The 24909-nt window shown below is 41.6% G+C and overlaps 1 protein-coding gene across 1 annotated transcript in view; it reads right to left on the bottom strand.

The window, feature by feature from the left end:
- The window catches only part of Gpc6 (glypican 6), a 994843-nt gene that overhangs the window by 75807 nt on the left and 894127 nt on the right, over positions 1-24909 (bottom strand). Inside the window, exon 6 of the mRNA XM_028771963.1 lies at positions 12820-12963. Within this exon, the coding sequence (XP_028627796.1) occupies positions 12820-12963 (144 nt within the window). The remainder of the gene's footprint in view (positions 1-12819; positions 12964-24909) is intronic.

The raw sequence follows: 24909 nt of genomic DNA, 5'->3' as shown, positions 1-24909 counted from the left end.
TCAGTGGCATCTTGTGTTCAGGGTGCATCAGGTTTGCATCTAAAGGCCTTGTGACTGACCTCAACCATCTGAGATTGAGTGTGCATTCTGTGATGCTTGCCCAGTGCCAGAGTCACCTCACGAGGTATTTCTTAGAACATATCCCAGCTGTTAAGTGACAACAAAGCTCTACTGGGAAAAGCACTTGAACTAGGATAGAACACTAATTGGCAGACACCACACAAGCAACCAGACGTTATTACCTGTGGAGTGTTCCCAGGTGACTCCCACCACCCCATAGTCCAGAGTTGACAGCTCGTTTTTCTATTCTCTTTGATCAGTTGGCCTGGGTTGGTAACTATGTGGAGGAGGGGCTTTCCAGGTGCCAACATAAAAACATGTCATGAATAGTCTACTTGGGTTTACTCTTGTGAAGGCCAGTGGCTCTTGTAAGAAGTGGTATCTTTTAGTTAGAATCGGCCATGGGAAAAGCTCACCAGCAAAGCGTTCTAGAGGTGTTCTCCCCCCACCCACAGGTGTGTGTGTGTGTGTGTGTGTACTCAGAAGTCTGGTCTTAAACCTTGTGAGACTTTGTTCCTATGAAGGACTTGGTTCAAAAGGCTCAAGCTTGGTGGCATTGGATCTAAAAAGACGGGGAGTGAAATTTGCAGATCAAAAGTTTACATAGGTACCTGGAATACTATTAGCCAACAGAACCAACTGCCCTGTAGCTCAAGGAAACTGTACTTTCTAGAATCACTATCAGAAACAGAGGACTGAAGTAAACAACCATTGCAATGTTTTGATGCAAAATGGTCGATAGATACCTCATTAGGTCTAAGGATATTAACACATTACTGGTGTGGGAAGGTACCCGGTGTAAACCCGTGTATGTGTGTGTATGTATGTGTGTGTGTGTGTGTATGATTTTTTTGTGTGTTTCCTGGAAGATATAGAACACTGGATCCCCTGACAACTCTGCATATAATATCAACCAACACTACCATGTAAAGTATAGAAATTATATTTTTAAGGAGTTAACAAGTTGGCAAGAAAGTAAGAAATCTTCAAAAGCATAAAGCTGAGTAAAAAATGGAACTCTACCTAGGACTGAGAGCATCAAGGCTGGCTTCAGCCAGAAGGACGCTCTTCAGACCTGAGCACCTTAAGCTTTGGCTTTAATCCACTTGAAGGTTGAGTAAAGGACAGAAGATTAAAGGAAGACTTAGGTGATGAGCTTGCAGCATTCCCTCAATAATGGGGATCTAAGGGGGGATTGCCAGGGTGAGAATGAAGTACAAACAACTTCCAACACAGGCCAAAAGAATCTCTACCAACCGTTCAAGTTATATAAACACACACACACACACACGAGGTTGGAATACAAACAAGTATTAGATAAGATCAGTAAACTCTTTATACATTCGAAGGATAAATTTGATGATAAAACAAATGTGTATAAAATTGAAAAAGTAGAATCAGAAATATGAGAAGCAGCAAGATGTGAAAGATAGTACATTTGAAAGGAAGAAATAAATACCAGAAATCAACAATGAAATCATTGCACACAGATGGATTCAATGGAAAATTGCATATCCTGAAAAAAGGGGTTAATCAACGGAAAAGGGGAGTGGAGTGAACCAGTCTCTTCATAGCAAGAGGCAGAGAAAAGTGAGCACCATGCAGAACCCGGAGCATGTGCCGTAGCTTACGAAGTAGGACTGAAGAAAGAAAATGAAGTAGGTTGAAGCAATATTTGAAAAGATAGCGACATAGAATTTTCCAGATTAATGAAACACATAATCAGATTCAGAAATCTCAGTGTATCTTGAGTAAAATAAACAAGCAAGTTTATATCTACACTTACGATCAAACTGTAGAACAAGTACCACGGTGGAGAACTTTAAAATGGTAAATTATATCAAATTGTGTGTATGTGCACATGTGTGTGGGTGCTTATATCGTGTGTGTGTGTGTGTGTGTGTGTGTGTGTGTGTGCAGGTCAGAGGACAACTTGCTGGAGGAAGTTCCCTGCTTTCCCCATGTCTATCTCAGGCATTGAACACACATCGCCAGGCTTGGTGGCCAGTATCTTTAACTGCCGAGCCGTCTTACTCCCTAGAAATGTTTTTAATAAAAGTGTAATAAAAATCTTATAGCTATATTCCCGTTATTAAGATACCTGTACTGGAGAGGGGGATGAGAAATCCTAAGCAGTTTCTTGTTCTTGAAATCAGTTGCAAACAGATTTGATTTTTTCAAGTAACAGGAACCATTTTCTTGGGCATGTGTCTTGTTCTACAGACAGCCTCTGGGTCTTGGTATTTTATATGAGATCAATTAAAGCAGTTTTCTGTCTCTGTATCTTTTTCTAGAGCTGTTCCTGCCCAGGCCCCTATTTGCTAGCTCTCAGGGAGCTAGAAAAGAGAAACCCAGGAATCGCTCATGTTTTCAAGGGAAGAGATGAGTATATTTCACAGAAACGAAGGCCAGCTCCTTTGAGGGAGTTTACTGAGGTCAAAATCCCTTAGAATAAAATTTACAAAGTCATCAGTTTCCTGCTTCATTACACATAAATAATTTATGAATTTTTATTGTAATTTTTTTCCCAGTAGAATCAAGGCTCTCAGATTTTGCAAATGGTTCCATGCAGAAGCCAAAAGCACACACATTCCCCGGGCTTTGTTGCAATCGATACGCTTGCTCTTGCTGTCAGTTGCTGCGATTTCCCTGATTAACCTGTAAAAAGTACTCTCCTTCACAAACACTGCTCAGAAATAAACTGACATTGTAAAAGGAGACAAGGGCTGGCTCCAGAACACAACTTCTTGGTAATCTTAAATGATGATGTATGAAAGAGAGAAAGGGGAACAACTTGATTTGTTCCAACAAGGTTGACCCAGAAAGGAGAGGAGCAGAAAAATGGCTTTGCCTAAGCAGACATGACACAAAGTCGTGAGAGATAGGTACTCTATGGCTGCGATGTAGAAGCTGTATGGGAATATGCATTGTCTGGATCCAGAAGATGCTTAAACGCCAGTCAGAAAAACATCTCGGCCCATTCTGTTTCCCCACTGCCACTGTTTCTCCTATTTCTCGGCAGGAACCTTTACACCCTTCTTTGAGACTCTGACATTGGATGTCTGAGCAGCAGTTGACTCAGGATTCAATTCAAAGTTCCGATGGACTTCATAAGCAGCTGATGCCAAACGGGGATACTGCTGCTCTGGGGCAGGGCACATGCTTTTTATTTTTGCCAGTACTGGAGACTGATCTCAAGATTTTGTACCTGCTGAAACTCCTCTACAACGGAGTTTCATCCCTGACGCCACAATCATGCTCATTTTTTTTCCAGAGGCACATAAAAGGATCCATCCATTGCATACCAATCATTATGGTGTGTACTGATTTAGATAATAGTTAATTGTCATTTTCCAAGGTATTGTGCACTCCGACTCTGTCATGTTAGAAGCAACAAATACTTCTTGAATGGACAGTGACTGACGACTCTGTGTGTTTTCAACATAAGGGATTTAGGGACTGGGGATTGAAAAGTAGACTGTTAATTTAGAAATTTTGACTGAGGGATGCAGGGAAGGTTGGAGGGGCCGGAGTAGGGATGGTCCTGATCAAATTATGAATATTTCTCAAGCAATAATTTTTAAAAAAAGAATAAAAAAGGAAAAAAATTCTTGACAAAGTCGTTGTCACAAACACATCTATTTTCTGTCCATGTGAGATACACACCAATATCCATCCCTGATTTTTGGAAGGCTGCCCTGGTCACATGACTCAGTTTGGCCAATTAGATGGGAACCAGATGAGGCATTCCTTTAGGCAGAGATATAACAGCGACATGGCCAAGTCCTTCAACCACTGTAACATGTGAAGCTCTAACTAACAGCTTCTCTGTCACCCAGAGTGCTAGAGGAGGGCTGTTACAATCAATCCACAGTGGCACTTGACATGAATAAGAAATCAACATGTTTGATTATACCACCAGTGCGGGGGGCTCTTCCCCTAGGCAGGTCTGTCTCTTCTTGGCTCATGCAGATCAATATAGCATTGCAAACTGTTCTATAGATGTGTCACGTCTGTGCAAACACCTCTTCCCCCAAGTTTTTGATAGCTAACAGTAGAGTGGATCTCCCTCTGCTCATAGTTCATTCATTTTCGGTCAGCCTGGCTGCTTCCATTTTCTAATAGCTTGGTCAGTCTTTAAGTTGTAAGAAAACACCCTTGGAATCAGGCTTCTGATAGTCATCACCATGAATAAGCTTAAGTAATAGAATAATTATGTACTGCAGATATCTCTCCACCTTTAACATTTATGAAGTGAAGTCAATTCTTACTCTGGTGGGTTTCTTTTCATTTGGTTTTTCTCCACAATGTTTATGCCTGAGGTTTATTGTCAGCAGTGAAGAGGGTTCAAGTATGTTATGGGAATAGCCAAATTCCCAATGCTTTAAAATACATCCTATGGGCCCCAGAGGCAGTTAAAAGTTGATTGATTATACAGCAAATAGAACTGGTAGTTATAAAATATCCTATTTCTTCGGTTCTATCTCTCATCAGCATGAACATCACATTGGGGAGTTGTGGAGCAAATGTCTCAGACATCTTGGAAGAAAAATTACTGCAGGTTTTCCACGGCAAGAAGAAGGTCTGGAAGCTGGGTGGTATTTAATAAACGGCCATGTCAACTGATGTATTATATGAACAAATATTTTTAATTTCAGCAGTTTAGTATAATGTGCTTATTGAGATTTTTCGATCAATTCACTGAAACACCAATTTCATTTTTTGATAACAGAAGATGCTGAGAATGAGTGGGCAGATGGACTTTTCATTTGACTAGTTTATAACTGACAGCAAAGTTCCCATTTAATTTGTTCAAGATGCAGGTAGAGAGTTCTAGTGTGTCAAAAAGAAGATGAGCTATTAAACACAGCCTATGCCAAGGATGCTACAGATGTTTAATGCATTCCATTTGCACATTTTTAATGTGCAATGGAATAATAATCAATGATTATTCATTTGTTAATATTCTTCTTCATTTGTTTGGTGCAGTCTATTCTAGATTATGAAATCAAACTCCTATTTACCGTGTCCTAATGGTTTAGGAAGTTCTGTGCTAGCTACTGTTCCCTGGAGGAAGAAGAGCATGGAGCATGTCTAACTGATACAAAATACAATGTCTTTGATGAGCAGGAACCCTGGCTTTTTGATGATACCAGCACTAAGCCCCTCATTGTAAGCGGATCTTACGTGACAGGAAGTTTTACTGAGTGCTATGCGACAGGGGAGAACTCAATACATACATGTGTGGATTGATTGGAAGTACAGAATGCATCAGTTTGGATGTAGACCCGAGTCTACATTAGTCCTATTTGAGTCTGAACAATGACATGGAGATCATGAAAGCTCTTCTTGAAGTATTTATGAAACTGGAGGAGCTTTAACTCAGAGTTAAACACATTTTTTTATTTTTATTTTTTTGGTTAAATTGCCTCGAGACTGATTTTAGAGCACTCGAACTAAATAAAAATTGTGCAAAAGGTTTCCTCCTTTAAGACTTGCAGTGTGTTTTTAATCACTGTAAGGATCCATAGCGCCCTCTGACAGGTCTCTACAAGCAGTGGTGGAGGCTGTGTATGCATTGTCTCCCAAGAAGTTATGTGGCTGGCTCTCTGAGTTGTCTATCTTTCTCCTGGTGGCGTGCAAGCCCACTCAATGAAACCCAGTTATTCCCACTAGTCTTCGATGTGCTTGAAAGAATCACTTCTCAAGGAGGTGAACCAGTCTAGAGTCTGTAGGCAGGAGCAGAGGAATCCACGGTGGCAGCAGACTTTCTGTGGGTTTCCAGAAGCACTCACCATTGACTTAGATTTGTGCATCCTTCAGACCCACGGAATAAGCAGCATATCGTGGAGATAAGTCATCCCTTTTTATGGGTGTCTTCTGAGAGGCCTCACTTGGGCCCAATCAAGTGCAAAGCTCCTGAGTGGAAGAGGCATTTCTCGGCAGGCAGCCTCACACTGCGTGTTGCCCGTAGAGGAGGAAGAAGCACATTGAAGTAGTCGGGTGTGCTGGTTTTCATGTATTTTTATTTTTCTCCTGGCTTTGAAGGCGCACTGCATTTTGCTGCTGTTATTACCAAGGGTGGATATGAAACTGGGGTGTCTCCGTGGGGTTTTATAGCAAACAGAAAAAGGAGGTTCAGGCAAGACAGGGCAGCTTATGATTGGAAGGGGATTGGGCAGTAGCAGTTTGTTTGTGTGTGTGTTGGGGTGAATGGGGCATAATTTATTCAGCTGCAGCAGAGATTGGAACCAATCTAACTTTGACCCATTTATCTTTAGGAAGCTAATTAAAGGAGAGAATCTGTTTTGGTGTTGTTGGGGAAGGTTTACTTTTCCTTATTCAAGCAGAACAAAGATGGAAAGGTGTTGGCTTGTGTGTGTGTGTGTGTGTGTGTGTGTTTGTTGGGATAGACTGTGAAAGAGATCGGTTCCAGCCCTAAGAGAAGGGCTGAATCCCTAGAAAATAAAAAGGGTTCTTAAATCCAGCCCGACACCCCTTTGAAATGCAAAGAGCTGGAGCAGATGCAGACTCCCAATCCTTACAGCCCAGGCTTCCTAAATCACACCCAGATGTTCCCAGAGTCCATGGAAGAACACTTTTTACAAGTGGCATTTTACTCTGAAAACAGTATTAGCCACCAGACCGGACAACAAGCTCCCAGCCTTGGTTGCCACATCCGTTTTGTTTCTAAACAATAATTAAAAAAATTAAAGTGCTCCCCACCTCCTCCTCCCACACTGGGTTGGCGACTGCAGATATACTAGGTCAACAGAGAGAGGTTCCTTTCAACCCCCAAAGTGCATGGTGTTTTGTCACTCACTCTTCAAGCCTGGCTGTGGTATTATTAATAACAACTTTGCTTCTACGAACACACCAATGAATTAAGGAAGATGTAGCTCTTTTTACTGTTGCTGTTGTATTCTTTACACCCTAACCACACTCTCCTCTCCCTCCTCTCCTCCCAGCCCCTCCCTCCATATCTCTTCTGCCTCCCCGCCCCCATCCACTCCTCCTTTGTTTCTCTTCAGAGAAGGGTAGGCCTCTCAAGGCTATCAACCAAACATGGCGTTTCACGTTGCAATAAGACTAGGCACCTTCCCTTGCGTTAAGGCTGGACAAGTTGACTCAGTAGGAGGAAAAGGGTCTTAAAAGCCCTAGCTACAAAAGAGTCAGAGACAGCCTCTGCTGTCACCACTAGGAGTCCTAAAAGACCAACAATGGAATTGGGGTATCTCAGGGGTAAGCTAGAAACCTATTGCAATGGAAACTCTCAGAAATCTATGAGGATGGAGAGCCCAGAGACCTATGATAGAACCCAACACAATTGGAAAAAAAAGTCAATGAAATGTGAGGATTCCTAAGGATAATGATATCCTGCTATACTTATAAATTGGTACCTAGCCCAGCTGTTGTCAGGAAGGCTTCCTCCAGCAACTTTGGGAACAGATGCAGAGACCCACAGCCACACATCAAGCAAGGTTAGGGGAATCCTGTGGAATAGGGGAAAGAGGACCATAGGAACCAGAGGGGTCAAGGGCATCACAAGAAAACCCACAGGATCAACTAACCTGGGCCCATAGGAGTTCACAGGGACTGAATGGCCAACCAGGAAGCATGCATGAGACGGACCTAGGCCCTCTGCATATAAGTTACAATTGTGATGCAGATGTGTTTGGAAAGAGTTATATCAGAAATAGAATTTGGGGTTTCAATGTTTGGTGATAGTAGACAAGGAACTCTGGTGGATGTGGGGTAGGTGTGATTGTACCCATCCTGGTAAACTGAAGGAAGGTGAAATTCTACGGACAGAGTCACAATGTCACGGTAACAATCCACTGAGTAGATCACACTGGCCCATTTGTCCCTGTGGTGATATATTGGGAGGAGCATGGGTGTACCTGACTGGATTATTTTGGCTATTCATTTGGCCAAACTAACAGAAACCACGCCTCTCCATGACTTCTTCCATCCTCTACCTGCAAGTCCTCCGCCTTCCTGTCTCTTCCTCTCTTTCTAGAATGTTCCTATTCTAGATTTAGGTTCTCTTATGTCATCCTAAGTGCCTTGGGCTAGGACTTGAAACTATGGATGCCTGGCTACAAAACAGAGACAAGTTCTTTTTGAATTAAGTGAATTTTAAAGGAGAACTTTTACACACTTCTAGTACCACCTAGCTTAAGGCAGGGAGAAGGTGGACACAAAACACCATTTATGTCATGGGCACACTCACTGAATAAATACGCACCTCTCCAGTACAGATACCTTCTTTTACAGTCCTAGGACATACACGTGTAGTGTACAGTGAGGTTTGCTTTGTTTTGTTTCAGACAGGGTATATAGCTCCATGTTAGCCTTGAACTCTTTAGGTAGCCCAGGCTGGATTTAAACTGGAATTGCAACATTTACCACACTCCTAGCTTAAGGATACAGGTCCTTCAGAAGGACTGGTACCATCAGGAAATTCTGAAAACCACATTAGATAGTGTTTTAGTTAATGAAACTGCCAAGGTAACCTAGAGTTCTTATCCTCAGTCCAACACAGACCACTTTCAGATAAAACAATAGCCAGTACTCCCTCACACAATGCTCAGACAAACCAACCAGACAGAAACAAAGCACCCAGTACATTTAAAATGGGCACAACAAAACATTATTGAGAGAAAGCAAGTTTATGCCATAAACTATTTTTAAGCTCCTAAATTCTCTCTGTTCCTGCTAATAGAAACATTAGGTCCTTGGGCATGAGAGTCCATGTTTGTTTGTTTTTATTATTAGTGAGGTAATTATTCTCTCAGCACAAGAAGAAAAGGCCTAGATAGCTTATCGAGATGAGCTAGTTTTTCAGGCAGACAACAATAGTCTGAATATTGAAATAGAATTAAATCAGCCACCAAATGAGGTAGTGTTCTGTGAATATTAGACTGAAAACCTTGCTATAGGGAAAGAATACTCACACAGATATGAACTGTAAATACCAAACGGAGAGGAAACTGGGCAACAAGTTGGCCCTACGCAGTGGTCAACTCATCCCAGATAAGGAGGCAAGGGAAAGGGAGGTGGTATTTCTCAGGAACGTTCCAGGCAAATGGGGTGAACAAAAGAATGAACCCATTGCTTACACTATGCTGCATGGTCCTCCACACAGTCCTCTGGGAAGCAAGAGGAAGACAGATTCAAAAGAAAAACAGAAAGAGATTATTTTATACATCATAGCACAGCATAGGCATAAAGCGTAGATTCATCAGTTGGCTGACACTCCATCTGCCCCACCCACATTCTTAGTGATTCAGAGAATACCTGAGACACCCATGACATCCACGACAAGGTGAGCTACTTACTGGAGTTGATTTGGATTAAATCATCACACGTTGGTGAGTTAACTTCCAAGTCTTTTTTTTTCTTTAAAGGTTGATTTATAAACCACATTCCTCTAAGGGCTGTAATTTAGAGTTCAGATTTACCCTAATGAAAAAGCCACTGTAAGTAATGGACAGTCCCTGCCTGAGTGTGTTTGGGAGCAAGTGGGCTGTGCTCTGATTTCTGAGTCTTTCCTCTAATTGCCTTTCAGGAGGATAATGCCTTACACCTCTGTGTGCTCAGACCTGAGAACTCTGGTGACATTGTGATGATTTAGTTTTGTACCTGATATTTCCAGCAAGTGGGAGCTGTCTAGACTCATAGCCTTACATCAAAGCATTTAAGACAATCCACAGAGGATAAATTTAGGAAAAGGAGAAGGGAACCAATCTCTTTCAGAGTGCAAATAATGACCCCTGGCCTACTTAACTTGAAACCTTTAGCAGCCTGTGGGGACAGGGGAGCTGCTGGGGTGGGATATGGTGGTGAGAGCAGTCTGTCAGCGGGATCAGCTGATGGCCTTGGCAGCGTCAATAAAATGTGGCTGTTGGCAGCGAAGACTCTGATATTTCCCCCAAAGCTAGCTCTCTATCAGTGGCTGAATTTACACAAATATAATCATTTGGTTTTGGAAAACAAAGCATGACTCGAGGGTAGCATGTTTGAAGGCTGCTGGTTACTGTCAAGAGCATTTGAGGCCCATACAACTTTCAAAGAACAAATGGAACCCTTTCCCTGTGATAAGGGAATTTATAAGCCCCTAACGAAGGGACTGAGCCTTTTCTTTTGAAAGATACCATGTTCTTTCCAATTCTCTTCTGCGAGTTTTAGCATTAACTTGGGGTTTGAGAATTTTAGTTCTAAAACAAACCCCTTAATTACCAGCTCCCATAAAAACACAGTTTTACAATAACTGACATAAGAACATTTACCAACAGATTCCAGAGTCAATACCACAGGCACTAATTTAAAAGGTGCCAAGAAGCCACCCTCCCCCAAGAGCAAGCGTCAGAATGAAGTTATTTTCATTTCGGCTAACAAGGTGGGGTAAGAGGAGAGTTCTATTGATGTTGGCTTTTAAAACATTTCCCTCTGCTGAAACAGAAATCTTTTCCAATTATCCTCCTTTTCTGGGACACACGCTTCTTATGAATATTCAGGAACCATCATTGCAGGGCAAAGCTAAGACAGGAGTAGGTATCACGAGTCTTGTTTATAAATAGCAGAGAAGGGCTATCACAGAGAACAGACCCACCTGGAGAACTCACAGGGTTGCCCCTTGAACGGGTCCATGAAAGACCACACCAGACTCTGTGCCTCTGTGCAGAAGGCAAGCACAGCTTAAAGAGAAAAGGCCTTGGGGAAGCCAGGGGCTGCAAAGGAGCCTGTGTAGGGAGCTTGGGGCCCAGCGTTCTGCGTCTTATGAATAACTTTGGTGGAACACCTTTTGATGTGGGAATGTTTGATTTTAGGAGCAGAGGAGAGAAACTGGAGGGAGGCTGGCTGTGATTTACAAATGGCTGGTTCTCACATTTGAAAAGAGATCAGAATTTTATAGCATAGAGTGCGAATAAGGCTGCAGTCCTCCTGGGCACAGCCTGAAGTCACACCTGGGAGGGAGTTGGTAGTTTTGCTGATGGAGAGCATTGTACAGTCAGTTCAGCTCCTGGGTTGAGACCAGGGCTCTAGGGTTGGCAGTAGTACTGTGTGGAGTAGAGGGATTTTGTTTCCCATTTTAGTTTCCTCATTTAAGGGTGTGTGTTGTTTTCTTCTTGGGGATGCTTCTCTGTTACAAAGGAAACTATCAGGTCACTGTCATGGATATCAATATGGTATCCAAATGTAATGCAGTTTTACTAAGTGTCTCATATGCCCTTGTTCTTTAAAAGGCTCTATTTGTTTATACTGTGGAAAGAAGGAGGCTTGCTCTTGTAAGAGATTTCTGAGCTGCGTGACACAACACTGGGCTCTGTGGGCTGTGGGAACAATTTTGTACTTGAGATTGTACAGGATGTTGAAGGGTGAGCCTCCTTGAATGATGGCTTTCACACTACTAAAGTGAAATCAAATCTATGCTCCCCAAATGTCTCTGTGTGGAGAACGCAGAGCACTTTGTAAAGTTAGAAGGCAAACAGGGCACTCTAAAGAAAACCAGCATTCTCCAGAGAGGCTCACCAAGTTGTTGTCTTTTAGAGTGGAGACGTTAGCTTAAAAGAAAAACAGTAACTAAGTTAAAGAATTTTCTCGAAAATGTGAGTGAGGACAGGAGTGAGCAAGGGGAGACAGGTTGAAGCAAGTCTATGGCTTCTTTTCCAAAACCTGTGCGGAAGAGGGATTTTATTCGCTAATAAAGGGCAATAAATTCAAATCATAATTTAGCACTTAACGAGAAGTACCCCTTTCACTTTGACACTTAATGGACAGATCTTTATGCTGTTAAGTACGTTTGATATTTTTTTTTATAGAGAGAAACACTGAGATGTACTTATATGGAGGCCAAACACAACCAATTTAATCTTCTGAGTTCTACTCTATAGAATGGGTATTAACTCAAACTATAAAGCCATTCATAACAGCAACTAATAAAAGGATTTCACAACCAACAACCCCCAAGATTGAGTTTATATGACACAATGCTGTATGACCTGAAGGGTTTCATCTGTTAATTTTACATCAGGATAATTGGCAAAGCAACGTCCACAGCACTAACAACAGCAAGGGCATATAAACTGTTTATAGCATTATGAAGTGAAGGTATTGAATTGGAAATGATCAGGCCATATATCTTTGAAATTAGAAGCTCTTAATTTTTATGCCAAGTTTTAAAACACACACTAGAAACTGTATTTATTATGTATATGGTAGCCATCACCAGATAAATTTTTCTGACATAAAAATCACCCAATCCCTGACACACATTTAAATGGCCCTAAGTCCCCAACATTTAGTAGACATCTAGGAAACAAAGCAAAGTGTCAGCATTAATTTGGGACTTCCTAAAAGAGACTTTTCAAACCAAAAAGACATAGCTTCTGAGCAATGATAAGAAAAAGACAGGATGTCATAATCATGCAAGCAACAGTTTAAAGAAAAGAATGAAGCAGGAGAATCGCAAATGTGCTTCTGTAATCAGGCATCTGGAAGGCCCAGCAACCAGGCTTGAAGTTGGAAATTTAGGCACTAGTGGATTTATAATTTTAAGAATTCTTAAATAATCAAATCCATGACCCAAAAGAAAAAAAAAGAAACTTTTACTGCCCACAATTCTTACTGAGAACAGGAGCTGATCCTGGATGAAAGCCTCTTCAGCCTCCAGGAAGCCCAGCCCTTACAGAGCAAATGACCTGGGTGGCAGAGAGCGCCTCCCTGGTCCTCACAGACAGCAGTCGGAGTACTCACCAGCCGGTCCAAGCTTGTGCCTGCTGCAGTTGTGGGTCTTTCCTCAGGGTTGTAGGGCCGAAAACGGGTGTTAAAATTTTCTGGAGCCGAGCGAGCAGATCTCAGAGCGGGAGCAGGTTTGGGCTGGCCACAGCCTTGAAAGACCTGGGAAGATCAGAGCGAGGCTCAAACTCAAACTGAAATTAAATCCACAGTCAAGAAGCACATTTGTTTGAAATTCTTACTTCCAAAATCTCCACTTCCTACTTTTTGAATGCCAAGATTATAAACACCGATAGGAAAGACTTGTCACGTGAATATGGCGACCAGCTATGCGCGTGTCCTGCTCACGGCTTACCACCGTCGTCATTATCTACAGGGTTTCATATTCGCAAATTTGTCTTCTTATTAGAAATCGATTCATAAACTCCAAAATCAATACTCATAATACAATGTGGCAAAACCTAAAACCCAAACAAACAAACAAACAAGCAAACAAGCAAACAAGCTAACGACTCCACGTTCTCTGCACCCCAGCCTCTGTGTTACAGTGTAAAGGATTACCCTCCTCCTGGTCTACTTAACCTATGTTCTCACACTGGGATTTCACTGTATAGACAGGTCCCTGGTGTAGACGGTGCTTATGCACTGTCTAATGTGCCGGACACCTGAAGGAAATGATGTGTCTCATAGGGATAACACACATTTAATATACACTTAATTCAGCTCTGAGTTTGGTCTCTTGAGTTCAATGTTCATCAAGAACATGGATCTTACATAAGATTTCTTAATCCAAGACAAATTAGATCGTGCTTCCAGTTGGGCTGCTTCCAGTTGGGCTGCTTCCAGTTGGGCTGCCAAATCACACCCTAACCTGCATCGTCTAACCCCACGGTCCCCTGAGGATTCAGAATTTGCCAATCCAGTTTGCCTGATTATTTGGAACATAACTTCTACAAATAGCAGGAACCAGCTATTGAGTAATCGATTTCAGGATGAAGCCAGTTATGTCACAGACTCTTTCCTATACTTGAATTTGGGATTCAATAAACAACATTTCGGATCCATATTATCTGACATGAAAAGTGTATTTCGTATGCGGCATACCGTGGCCAAATGGCTTGAAGGGCTCCCTCTTGAGTAACGAAACTCTTCACTAGAACTTTCTGAAAATACTCTCCTGAGCCATGGTGTGGAAATAGGACAACCAAATATGGGTGAAATCCACGCAATGGCATTTTCTTCTAATTTGGTTGTTGACAGCTGTTCAAGTCGCCACTGGCGTTGCCGTGGGAAATCACACAGTTCGTTGTAATGAATTTAGGGACTGAGCTGCCAATTTTTTTTCCACAGTGATTCCACTCAGGTTGGTGTGGGAGCATTTCCATCTCTGTTTCTAGGTGTTTTGTCTTCTGTGCCAGTTATCAAGAGATAATACTTTTCCTAGACTTTCAGGAAAGTGTGACAGCTCTTCACGGTTGTCAACGTGACTACATCTAGAATTAACTTAAACCCTCATGGCTGAGTACACCTGTGAGGGATTATTTTTGGGGTAATTAAATAATTTGAATTGATAAGACCCACTTTTAACTAGGTCTTTGGACTGAGGAAGAGAATACTAGGACCTAGTTTACTGACGGCTCTGCATGGGAGAGCTGCATGCAAAAATGGACAGCCGAAGCAGTACAACTCCTCTGGGACAACCTTGAAAAACGCAAGTCAAGGGAAACCTTCAGAGTGGATAGCGTTTGGGGCGGTGTACACTGCCATACGTTTTGTCTGTAAGGAGAAATGTCCAGAGGGGCAATTGTCCACTGATTCATGGGCTGTAGCCAGTGGATTGGCTGAATGATAAAGGACTCAGAAAGGGCAAGATTGGAACATTGGTGAGAAAGACATCTGGAAAAGAAGTATGTGTGGATAGATCTCTCCAAATGGGTAAAGGATTTGAAGATACCAATGTCTCATGCAAATGTTCATCAAAAGGTATCTTCAATGGAGAAGTTCCAACAACCAAGTAGATAAGATGATACATTCTGTGGACAGTCAGCCTTTTCCCCAGCCATCCCTGTTGTTGCCCAATGGTCACATGAAAAAGTGGCTGTGGTGGCATGTGGGGGTAATGCCTTGGCTTGACAACATCGGTTTCCACTCACCGAGGCTAGCCTGGTGACAGCTGCTGATGAGTGCCAGATGTGCCAAGGGCAGAGACTATCACTGAGTCCCAGATATGACATCATTCCATCGTGGTGACTAGCCAGTGACTTTGTGGACCACATTAGACTACTTCTTCTGTGGAAAGGACAATGCTTGTTCTCACTGGAGTATATATTTATCCCAAATATGGATTTGCATTTTCTGTACATAATGCTTCTGCTAAAAATACCATCCACGAACTTACAGATTACCTTATCCACCATTAAGTTGTTCCACGAAGTATTGCTTCTGACCAAGGAACTTTACAGTCAGTGACGTGTGAACGTGGGCCCACAATTATGAAATCCAGTAGTCTTACCATGTTCTCAACAATTCTGACTCAGCTGGCCTGATAGAAAGGTGGTAAGTATGGAGGCCTGTGGCAGGGTTCTCCAGAAGATAGAATATGTTTTGAACCAGCATCCAATATATGGTATGTCTTTTTCCCATAGCCAAGATCTACAGGTCCAGGAACCAAGGAGTAGAAAAGAGAGTAGTTTGCTTTGCTATCACCCTTAGTGACCAACTGGATAGCTTTTGCTTGCTGTTCCTTGAGCCTTTTCCTGGCCTAGAAGTTTTGTTCAAGACTGTGTGTGTTGGAATGGGTGCTTCTGCCCAATGACACAACCAACATTCTACTGAATTAGAAGCTCAGATCTCACCTGGTTGCTTTGGGTTTCTGATGCCCTTCACTGACAGGCTAAGAAAGTAATAACAATGCTAGGAGAGGTGATTGATACAAATTACCAAAGGAGGGATTGGAATGGTGCTCCACAGTGGAGGTAAGAGTGATCATGTCTGAGTGTCGGAGATCCTTTAGGGCATCACCATGTCCTGTGATTAAAGTCATTGGAAATCTACAACAACCTAATCCAGGCAGGGTAACAAAGGGTACAGACCCCTCAGGAATGAAGGTATGGGTCACTCTTCTAGGCAAAGACTTGCTGAGGTGCTTGCTGAGTGTGGAGGAAATACAGGATGAGTAGTAGAGGAAAGTAGTTATAAATACCAGCTAAGATCATGTGATCACTTGCAGAAACAAGCATTATAATCAACGTGAGTGGTTTTGTCATATTTTGATAGGAATGTATTTGCAATAGATATTTATGTTCTCTCCCTCAGTTTGTTATGTAATATAGTATCGATTAAGAGAACACTATTCATTATCACACTTGAGCTTGAGACACTGAAAGAATGATGCTTAAGGGATGTTGCCACTTATTCTAAAATTTATAATGTGTTTGAGGTTATACAAGGATAGTTATATCATGATAGGTGTAATTATGACCTGGCTAACTTGTAATTGTATGTGGATTCGTTTTATCATACTAGGTGTAATTATGACCTGGTTATTGTTTTTATTTGGAAATTAAGCATAGCATAAGGAGATATGATTGTGTGTCAAGTTGACAAGGGATGGACTTGTGATGGCTGTGTTAGATTGACACATTCACACACACATACACACACATACACATACATACATATACATACTCATACACACATATACACATACATACATACACTCATACACATATACACACACTCACATACACATTCATACATACACACATATGCACACTCATATACACATACATACAAATATACACATACACACATTCATACATACACACATACTCATACACACATACACACAAACATATACATTCATACACACACACATGCACACACACACACCCACACACCCCTTATAAGTTCTTTTCCTCTAAAGAACCCTGACTAAAAGTATCCCCTCTCCAGGAAAAAGACATCGGGACAGGTATGGCCCTCATGCCTCACTGGACAATGACAGGGGAACTGGAGCCATTAGAAGGTCCCCTTCAATTACTGGAGGTCAGGTATCTATCCCCGCCTTTGCAAGTTTAGAATTGCTACAGCCCTTCTATACTTAGAGAAGGGAGGAAATGTCAGGGGCAGCCCTGCTTACACACTGAAGGCCTAAAATCAGCCATAGGCCTAAAATCAGCAATAGGCCTGTCATACATGTATACTAACACCAAGTCTTGGGTCTCAGTGGAAAAACATTGAAACAGATGGCTATAAGCTAATGTAAACAGGCAGCTTTTATGGAAATTTATAAGCCTGAGTAGTCATAGACCTTGTAAATAGGTAGCCTTGGCAGACAATACCAACTTAGATAAGGACAAGCGAGTCATAGGCAGAGTCATGGTGACTTGTCCCCTGAACCTTCACCCAGCCAATACCCAGTTCTGAAGATATCTGTATTCCCCCCGAACACCCACACTCCAGTGCCATTCACTTCCCCACATCCTGCCTTTCTGTGTTTATAACCCTGTGTGAATGAACTACGATTTGAGAAAAAAATATTGTAATAAAAAAAGACACTTTAAAAAAAAAGAACCCTGACTAATACAGATAGTAACACTTTTCAGTATATATTCAAGTTCAACTGTATATTTCTAACATTTGTATATAGGAGATGGTTTGTCTCCTAGATACCTCTTAGAAGAATAATGCCTGGTACTGGAAACCTAGCAGCTACCTGGGCTAATAAAGTCATGGATCTTGGAGGAGAACCTACAGCCATCACTTAATTAACCTAACACAATCCCGACTCTACCCTAAATATTTATCTTGATACCTACAAGTAAGTGTAATACACGTCCATCAACAAAGCATGTTCTCTGTGACAGATTAGAGAGACCATTACAGAAAATGACAACTAATCAAAGGGCAGAGAAAAATGACTGCTTGGTACTTAGTCTCATTGATGTGCCTAGAATATAACTCTTTTACATAGGCTGAGGGAACACCAGTGAACAGCAGGGTGGAGAGATGGCAGTGACCACAGGGACAGCATGTCTGTTGTGAGATGTCCTCTCCTGGAAATTCTGGGCAAGCTATATCCATGAAGTTTCAACAACATGGCTGTCCCAACAAGATCCAGAATAAGAATGACAGTTGTCGACATGCTAACATGGAAGAGGGAAATCTCATAGGACTCCAGCCCTAGCCTAAATCTATCTGAAACCAAGGACTGCTCAGAATGGGGCAGACAGTCTTCCTCAAGATAGAGGCCCCACATTGGTTGTCCAATACTGAAGAGCCCTGGAATTATATGCACCCAAGGAACCTTATATGGACTAAGCAGATGGTAGTTATATTTATAGCTGTATATTTAGGGGGAAAATGTATATAATAAGAATGAAAGAAAACCAGGCTAAAGACCATGGATCTGAGAGAGAGCAAGAAGTACGTGGGAAGAGGTGGAGAGAGAAAAGGGCCAGGGGAAGGGACGTGATTGTGTTTTAATTTGAATTACAGACACTTCCCTCAACTATCTGAGTTCCTTCTTAACCCGCACATGCATATTTACAGTGTGGTCATTCGTGCTGTCATTTGATTCTGGGTTGTTTAACCTGAAGCATTTTTCATCCTGCATATATATGATCCCCCTGAAGGACACAGAGAGCCCTTGAGTGCCATTCCCAATGACAAATTCCATCTGGAGATGCAATCCATTTCACTTCACCACTACAACTAATTTCTCTTTTGTGCATTCGGACTTCTCCTTCAACTCAGCATTTTGCAGCACAGGGGTCCTTTGTCTTGGCATTCTGGGAGGCTGGTCTTAACACACTATTGATTATTCTTCCCTCTCACAATTTCTGAAGTTGATGGCGCAACCAGCGTGATAAAGACACTGGGCCTTTTCTTCCATAGTGCCTAAATCACTTCCTTGTAGCAAGGTCGCTGCTGATGGAGGGCTTTAACACTCCCAGAGCTCCGGGGATCTGTTGGGTGGACTATTTTGGATTGCTTTGAAAATGACAGCTGAGTTTTAAGAAGGATAAAGACAGAGTGGGGAACAATAGCAAGACCTGGGTGAGATTACAGAGGGCTGGGCACTGAAGGGTTAACAGCCCCTCTAACCACACTGGGCACTGAAGAGTTAACAGCTCCTCTAACCACACCCCAGGAAGGAAGGGCCTCATTGACTGAAGGGGTCAAGTTAAATCACAGGGGTTTGGGATTCTCTGAAGAATGTATGCTATGCATTCTGAGGAGAGGTTTCAAGTTTTGTGGTGGGCTATTTAAGGTGTTAGGGACAAACCACAGATTAGTTAATATACTCCAGCAGCCTTCCATTATCTATGCTTGTTTTAGATTTTGAAGGTGATTTCAAAGCAGAGGTTACTGGGTCATGATCCAAACCAAAGAAACACCCACAAACCTCTGAGAACTTTCGTAGAAACTTGTTCACTCAAAATTTGCAAATCCCTAAACAGATGTACTGCCTGACTTTAGAAAACAGAACCGGGGAGAGACAGAGACAGGCCGTCTCATGTGATAGTTTCAAGGCTGGGCTTAAGGTCTATGTTGCTGAACTCTGTAGAACACGAGGAAAGGTACAAGGAGGCCCCTGAGTACCAGCTTGTCTCTTCTTCTTGGGGACTAGGAAGGACTTCTGTACCAGTGTCACATACAGAATCAGTTAAAAACAAGTCCGCGAGCTATCCTGTAGCCGAGCACTCACAAATCGAGATTCAGAGTTTCGCATTTAATGCATGTTGTCTGAATAGCTGTGTCTTTCCCAGATCCCCAAATTGAGACCTAATCTCTAAAGCCATGGGATTATGATGAGTAAAGACATGATCAGTGGCCGTATAGAGACAGACACTGTTTTCAGTGGTTTGTCATATTACCCTGTAGATAAGACAACATGTAATCTATCAGTTAGAGAAACTATTTAGAAAACATGGGGTTCATGGGGTGGGTGGCAAATGGAACTCCGGGATGCAAATTTGGAGTATTCATGTTTTCTGAGTTTGCTATAATAGTCGTGTGAGACAGGAGGCTCAGTCTAGGCAGCCTAGGCACCCCAGTGTTTTATATTTCGAACAAAAGAAGAAATAGATAAGAATTTATAGTATGATGGATAGGTCTGAGGGTTAGGCGGTCGTTAGGCAATCAGATGGTCAGGGCTGGAGATGCAAGCCTAGATTCTGGTGGTTTCTAAAGCCCTGAAACTGTGTTCGTGAAGGGAGAGTAGAGAGACAGAGTCTAATGGAGGGAGCCTGTGTTGTGTGAACAGGGTGACCTCTCTGAGCCCTGCCTTCCTCCTCTCTTGAGTGGGCACATGTACGCTATGAAGCAGGGGACACACAACCCAGTATCTAGAAAACAAGTGCTTGATAATCGTTATATAATTACATAAGTCCATAACTTACACTTTCTGTAAGTTCTGCCGTAGTGGAAAAGTGTCAAGAGGAAAACACCTGGCCTGGTGCTTCTTCCACTCTCTGTCTTTTGTTTCCAGGTGTTACTTTTTATTTTTACCCATGTGCATGTGCCTGTGTGTGGTTTTATGCTCATGGGTGCAGTGCCCACAAAGGCCAGAAGATGGTACTGGATCCCCTGGAACGGAAATTAAACCTACTGAAGGGCCTCCAGTGTGAGAGTCAAATTCAGGTCCCCTGGAAGAGCAGCAAGCATCCTTATCCACTAAGCCACAGCTCCGGCCCCTGATCTGTATTTTCCACACAGTATTATCTGCAAGGGGTCAGCTCAAAGATGTGCAGAAGCAATAGAGTTCATGTATTGAATTAGGAACATCCACGGGGACTTCATGCTGAAGCATGTTCTGCTGTGTTCATGATGTAATTTGTGGAGTTCCTCCAGGAAGTTCCACCCCAGATGAGGGTGTCTCAGACCCGCTAAAAGAAACGAGATTCTGATAGAATTGCCTCCGAGGTTGGTGCTAACACTCCATCCTCAGTTAAAGTTTTTTTTTTTTTTTTTAAAAAAGCCTTCTTTTTATAAGAAAACAGATGTTTGTTGCTTCAGTATAGACAAATGCTGTGAATATTCAAAGGAATCAGCTTTCCTACCCAGCTGACTCAAAAGACATGTGGATTTTAGGGAGCTCTCTGCCTCATGATTCCTTTCCCTTAAGAGGATTACAAAGATAATATCTCAGAAGCCTATCGGTATTCTGAGATGAAAGACACTGGCATTAAGATGGAAAGTGTTGGACAAAGAGACATTTTATTGTTTTATAGGGAGGAGAAGGGGGAGGAACAGGGAAAGGAGGAAGGGGTGAAGGAGAGAGGGGGAGGAGCATTAGTAAGAGATGTGTTGGTAAGAGCTTTGCATTCAGTCATCAGTTTGTAAATGTATTTAGAACTGAAATATATTAATATAATACATAGTTCTCATAAGCAAGTACGCTGTTCACTTTTTCAGAGGTACTTACAGCTGGTTTCCCTGTCTCCTCTGTCTCTGCCTTCTCTTTGCTGCTTTGATAACATATTCGCCAGAGTCATTATTGGCAACTTGAGAGGCGATGTTTGTGGATAGTCTCTGTGTGGGACTCATCTTATCTCCCCACTTTCTTCTCAGTGGGTCTCAGATAAGTCAGAGAAGCTACGGTTAACTGTGCTGTCTTGAAATCTGCAAGTGGAGCTCTGGTGGTTTAATTAAGCACAAACATCCCTTAACGCTAACTTGGACTGGATGTTTTGAGACTGTTTTCTTCATCTAGTGGATTCTAGTTTGTATTACAATCCTAATGACCACATTGTTTGTTGGAAGAATAACTGGAGAATTCCTATCTATCACATCTATACCTAAGGAAACAAGGAGACATCACATCTGTACAGGACTGTGTATAATGGGTCCAGATGTGACCGTTATTTTCACAAGGAACAGCTGGGAGGTAACAGACAAGCATTCAGGAGACTTGAAGTGCAACAGTGAAATACCTTCGAATGGGTCATCCATTAGTAACAGGCTGTGAAGTGCAATGTTCAGGCACTAGGCAATCCATAGACGACACCGTCTGTCTTTATGTAGCAGATGAATTGATGAGAGGCCCCCTTAGACCTCCTTTATAAGGAACAACTCCAGTCATTACATCTAGAGATTCTAGGAGTTACCTTTCTACAAAACCTTTGAGTGGATCAGTACATTCTGACCATAGCAAGAGTCACTAAGGAGAGCCTAAGAATTTGGAGTACTAGCTTCAGTACTTCATCTTAAACTTGGGAAAACATGGCTTCCCAATTTTCAGAGCCATTTTGAAGATAAAATACGATGCCTAGAGAAGACATTGAAAAAGCGAAGTGTAGCAGATAGATTATTTTCACTGATTGTGATCTATGGTCACATGGGTTACAGAGCTACGATGGACAGTTTAAGCTTTATAGGCAACGGTCTCCTCCAAACCAAGGCTGGGTATCTCTTCCTCAGCTTGAAGAGCGAGAGAGAGCCATGCATTCATATGAAACGTATTGCTACCATCTTCACGCAATTTACTATGTCAAGTTAAAGCAAAGTTAAGTAAACAACTTTACTAAAGTTATTAACTAGAATCAAAAATTCTAGTTCTTGATGATTTGATAAGTTACTTATTAAAATCAATAATCCTATAGAAAATGGAAGATCTCACTTACAAAATAGTCAAACTGGAGATCTTGTTGGTAGAGTAAGCTAAGAGTCACCTCAGGCTCTCTGCCTTCAGTAGTTCCCTGAATGTTACAGAAGGCCAGAAACTTAAGAGTACTGAATTTTGTAAAGAGTATTTTTTTTGTCTATTGTATATAACTATGATATTTCTTCTACTTTGTTTCCTTAAAAGGAGAACTGCCAGGCTCCTCTTTGGCATATTAAAATTGTGTTTATCACCGCTCTTATGTTTTGGGGCCATTTCTGATGAAAATAAGAGTTGTTTTTTTTTTTAATGTAAGCCCTGTAACAGTGACAGCCACTCTATAATGACAGTGCCTGTGAAGAGTCTAGCAGGTAGGGAGAATATACAATCTAGATTTACCAAGAAAAGGTGTAACCCATGTCCGTGGCATGATGGAGTAAGACAACGTAAAACGTCACCATGCTCCCTAAAGTGGTGTGTAATTTAAAACGTGTCAGTCGGTTACTTCTAGAATGTTTACGCTGAGCTTGCTGGACAGCGGTGGACTGTGAACAACTAAAACTAAAAAGAAAAAAAAAGTGAAATATGCATGGTTTGGAGGGATTCTGTGTCTGGGTTCAGAGCTTAGTCAGCAGCATTAGTTATATTAAAATGACTGATAATCTGGACTCTATACTAAGCTACTGTTCCCATATCATCATTGTCTGGTCAACATTCTGGCCAGCGACACCCATCCATTGCAGCAGCTGAATCCTCTCTCTGCTGGAGGTCATCCAGATCATACAACTATGGCACACAGCTGAGGGCATTTCCTCAGCGTGACAGTGACAGCTCAGTGGTTAAGAATGCTTACTGTTGTAGCAAAGGGTTGTTTGCAGCAGCCACATAGGTGGCTCATGACCATTTGTAACTCTAGCTGCATGGGATCCAATGACCCCTTCAGGCCTCTGTGGGAACTGTACTCAACTGGGCATACCCCTACACAGATAGCCATAATCAAAATCAATTCTTTAAAGTGAGGTGGTGACTGAAATGTGTTGGTATATGGATGTTCACATATCAATGTAGGTAAACAGGAGTCGCTTGAAATATTCCCCAAAACATTTCACCAATGCCAGTAGCAAGAAGAGCTACACTAATAGATCCTTAGAGTTTATATTCACGCATTCTTCTTTCTGGTTCCTAACAGCTTTCTGCTAATATCTTAAGACACATATTCTTGAATACAACTGGGTGACTTTGATAATTATTTCTTTCTTTGGCTTCAAATATTTAGATTAACAATACAAATAATTGTTCTAAGTTCCCAGCTTTTCATTGTTATTTATGTTAGTAAGTCTCTTCGTGGATTGCATTCTCTAAGAAGATGGGTTTTCACCCCATCATTTCAGAACAGTCTCCTTTCTCTTTCTATTCCTGCTCTGTCTTCTCTCTCTTCTCTCATCATCTTTCTTTCTGCTTTCTTGTGTTTTTCTTTCCTTAAAGATTGATTGCACTGGTTCCCCTGGTCAACTTCTCTGGCAAGTCTAAGTCCCTGGATGGATTCAGCATCCTGTTAAGAGAATTCTGGATTCTGAATTGAGTCAAGTCATCAGTTTTTGTTTTGGTCACTTTTTACTGGCTTTGATTTTTTTTCAAGAGCTGGCTGCCATGTATATTTTAAAGTTTAAACAATTTTACTTCCAAAGCATAAACACCTTGGTTCCAGGGTATCTGTCTGATACCTCTTAAAATCTTTTCTTCAATAAAAACAAATTCTTTCCATTCACTTGAGAATTTTTTTTTTTAACGGTTGTGCATTCCTGAGACTGCAGGATATCTTGATATTCTTTCCAAATGAGCAGAGGGCAGAGTTTCAAAGAATCGAACATAGCATATTTTAGTGTATGGAGAGAGAAAACTATCCCATGTCTCTTTGCCTGGTTAAACGATTATTTCACATGCTCTTTGTTTATAAGGCCAAAAGAACTTCTTTAGTGTCACTTGGGAGATTGTAAGTAAACATATGAACCACATCAACCTGGTTGTGAACCATTCATCTACTCTATGACTGAACAAATGTATATTGAGTGTTATTTGGTCAAAATTAAGTGGTGCAGGTATGTCGTTCGGACGTAGACCTGATCTTATGAGCAATTCCTATGGAAGACCAGGGAAGCAGAATGCTATGAACATAAATAGAGGGCCCAGAAGGAGCAACTGGTCCAACCTAGGGATTCCAGGCATCTTCCTAGAACAGCAGAGCTGTGCTGGAGCGAGTAAGAGCGAGGTCTTACTGCTGATGAGTGAACTTGAGACATTTCTAGTAACTTTACAAATAAGTTGCTAATCATGACCATTAAAACTTAAGTTTCATATACTTACAATTACATAAATTATACTTTCTATATATACTATGTGTAACATATATTCATATGTAATCATGATCATTAAAAGTTAAGTCTTATATACTTACAATCACATAAATTATACTCTATATAACATATGTAACATATATATAT

Source organism: Grammomys surdaster, unplaced genomic scaffold (genome assembly GCF_004785775.1).
Source record: "Grammomys surdaster isolate TR1022 unplaced genomic scaffold, NIH_TR_1.0 65, whole genome shotgun sequence".
NCBI lineage: Eukaryota > Metazoa > Chordata > Mammalia > Rodentia > Muridae > Grammomys > Grammomys surdaster.
Note: the sequence above shows the minus strand (reverse complement) of the source record. Positions and strands in the feature narration are given on the sequence as shown.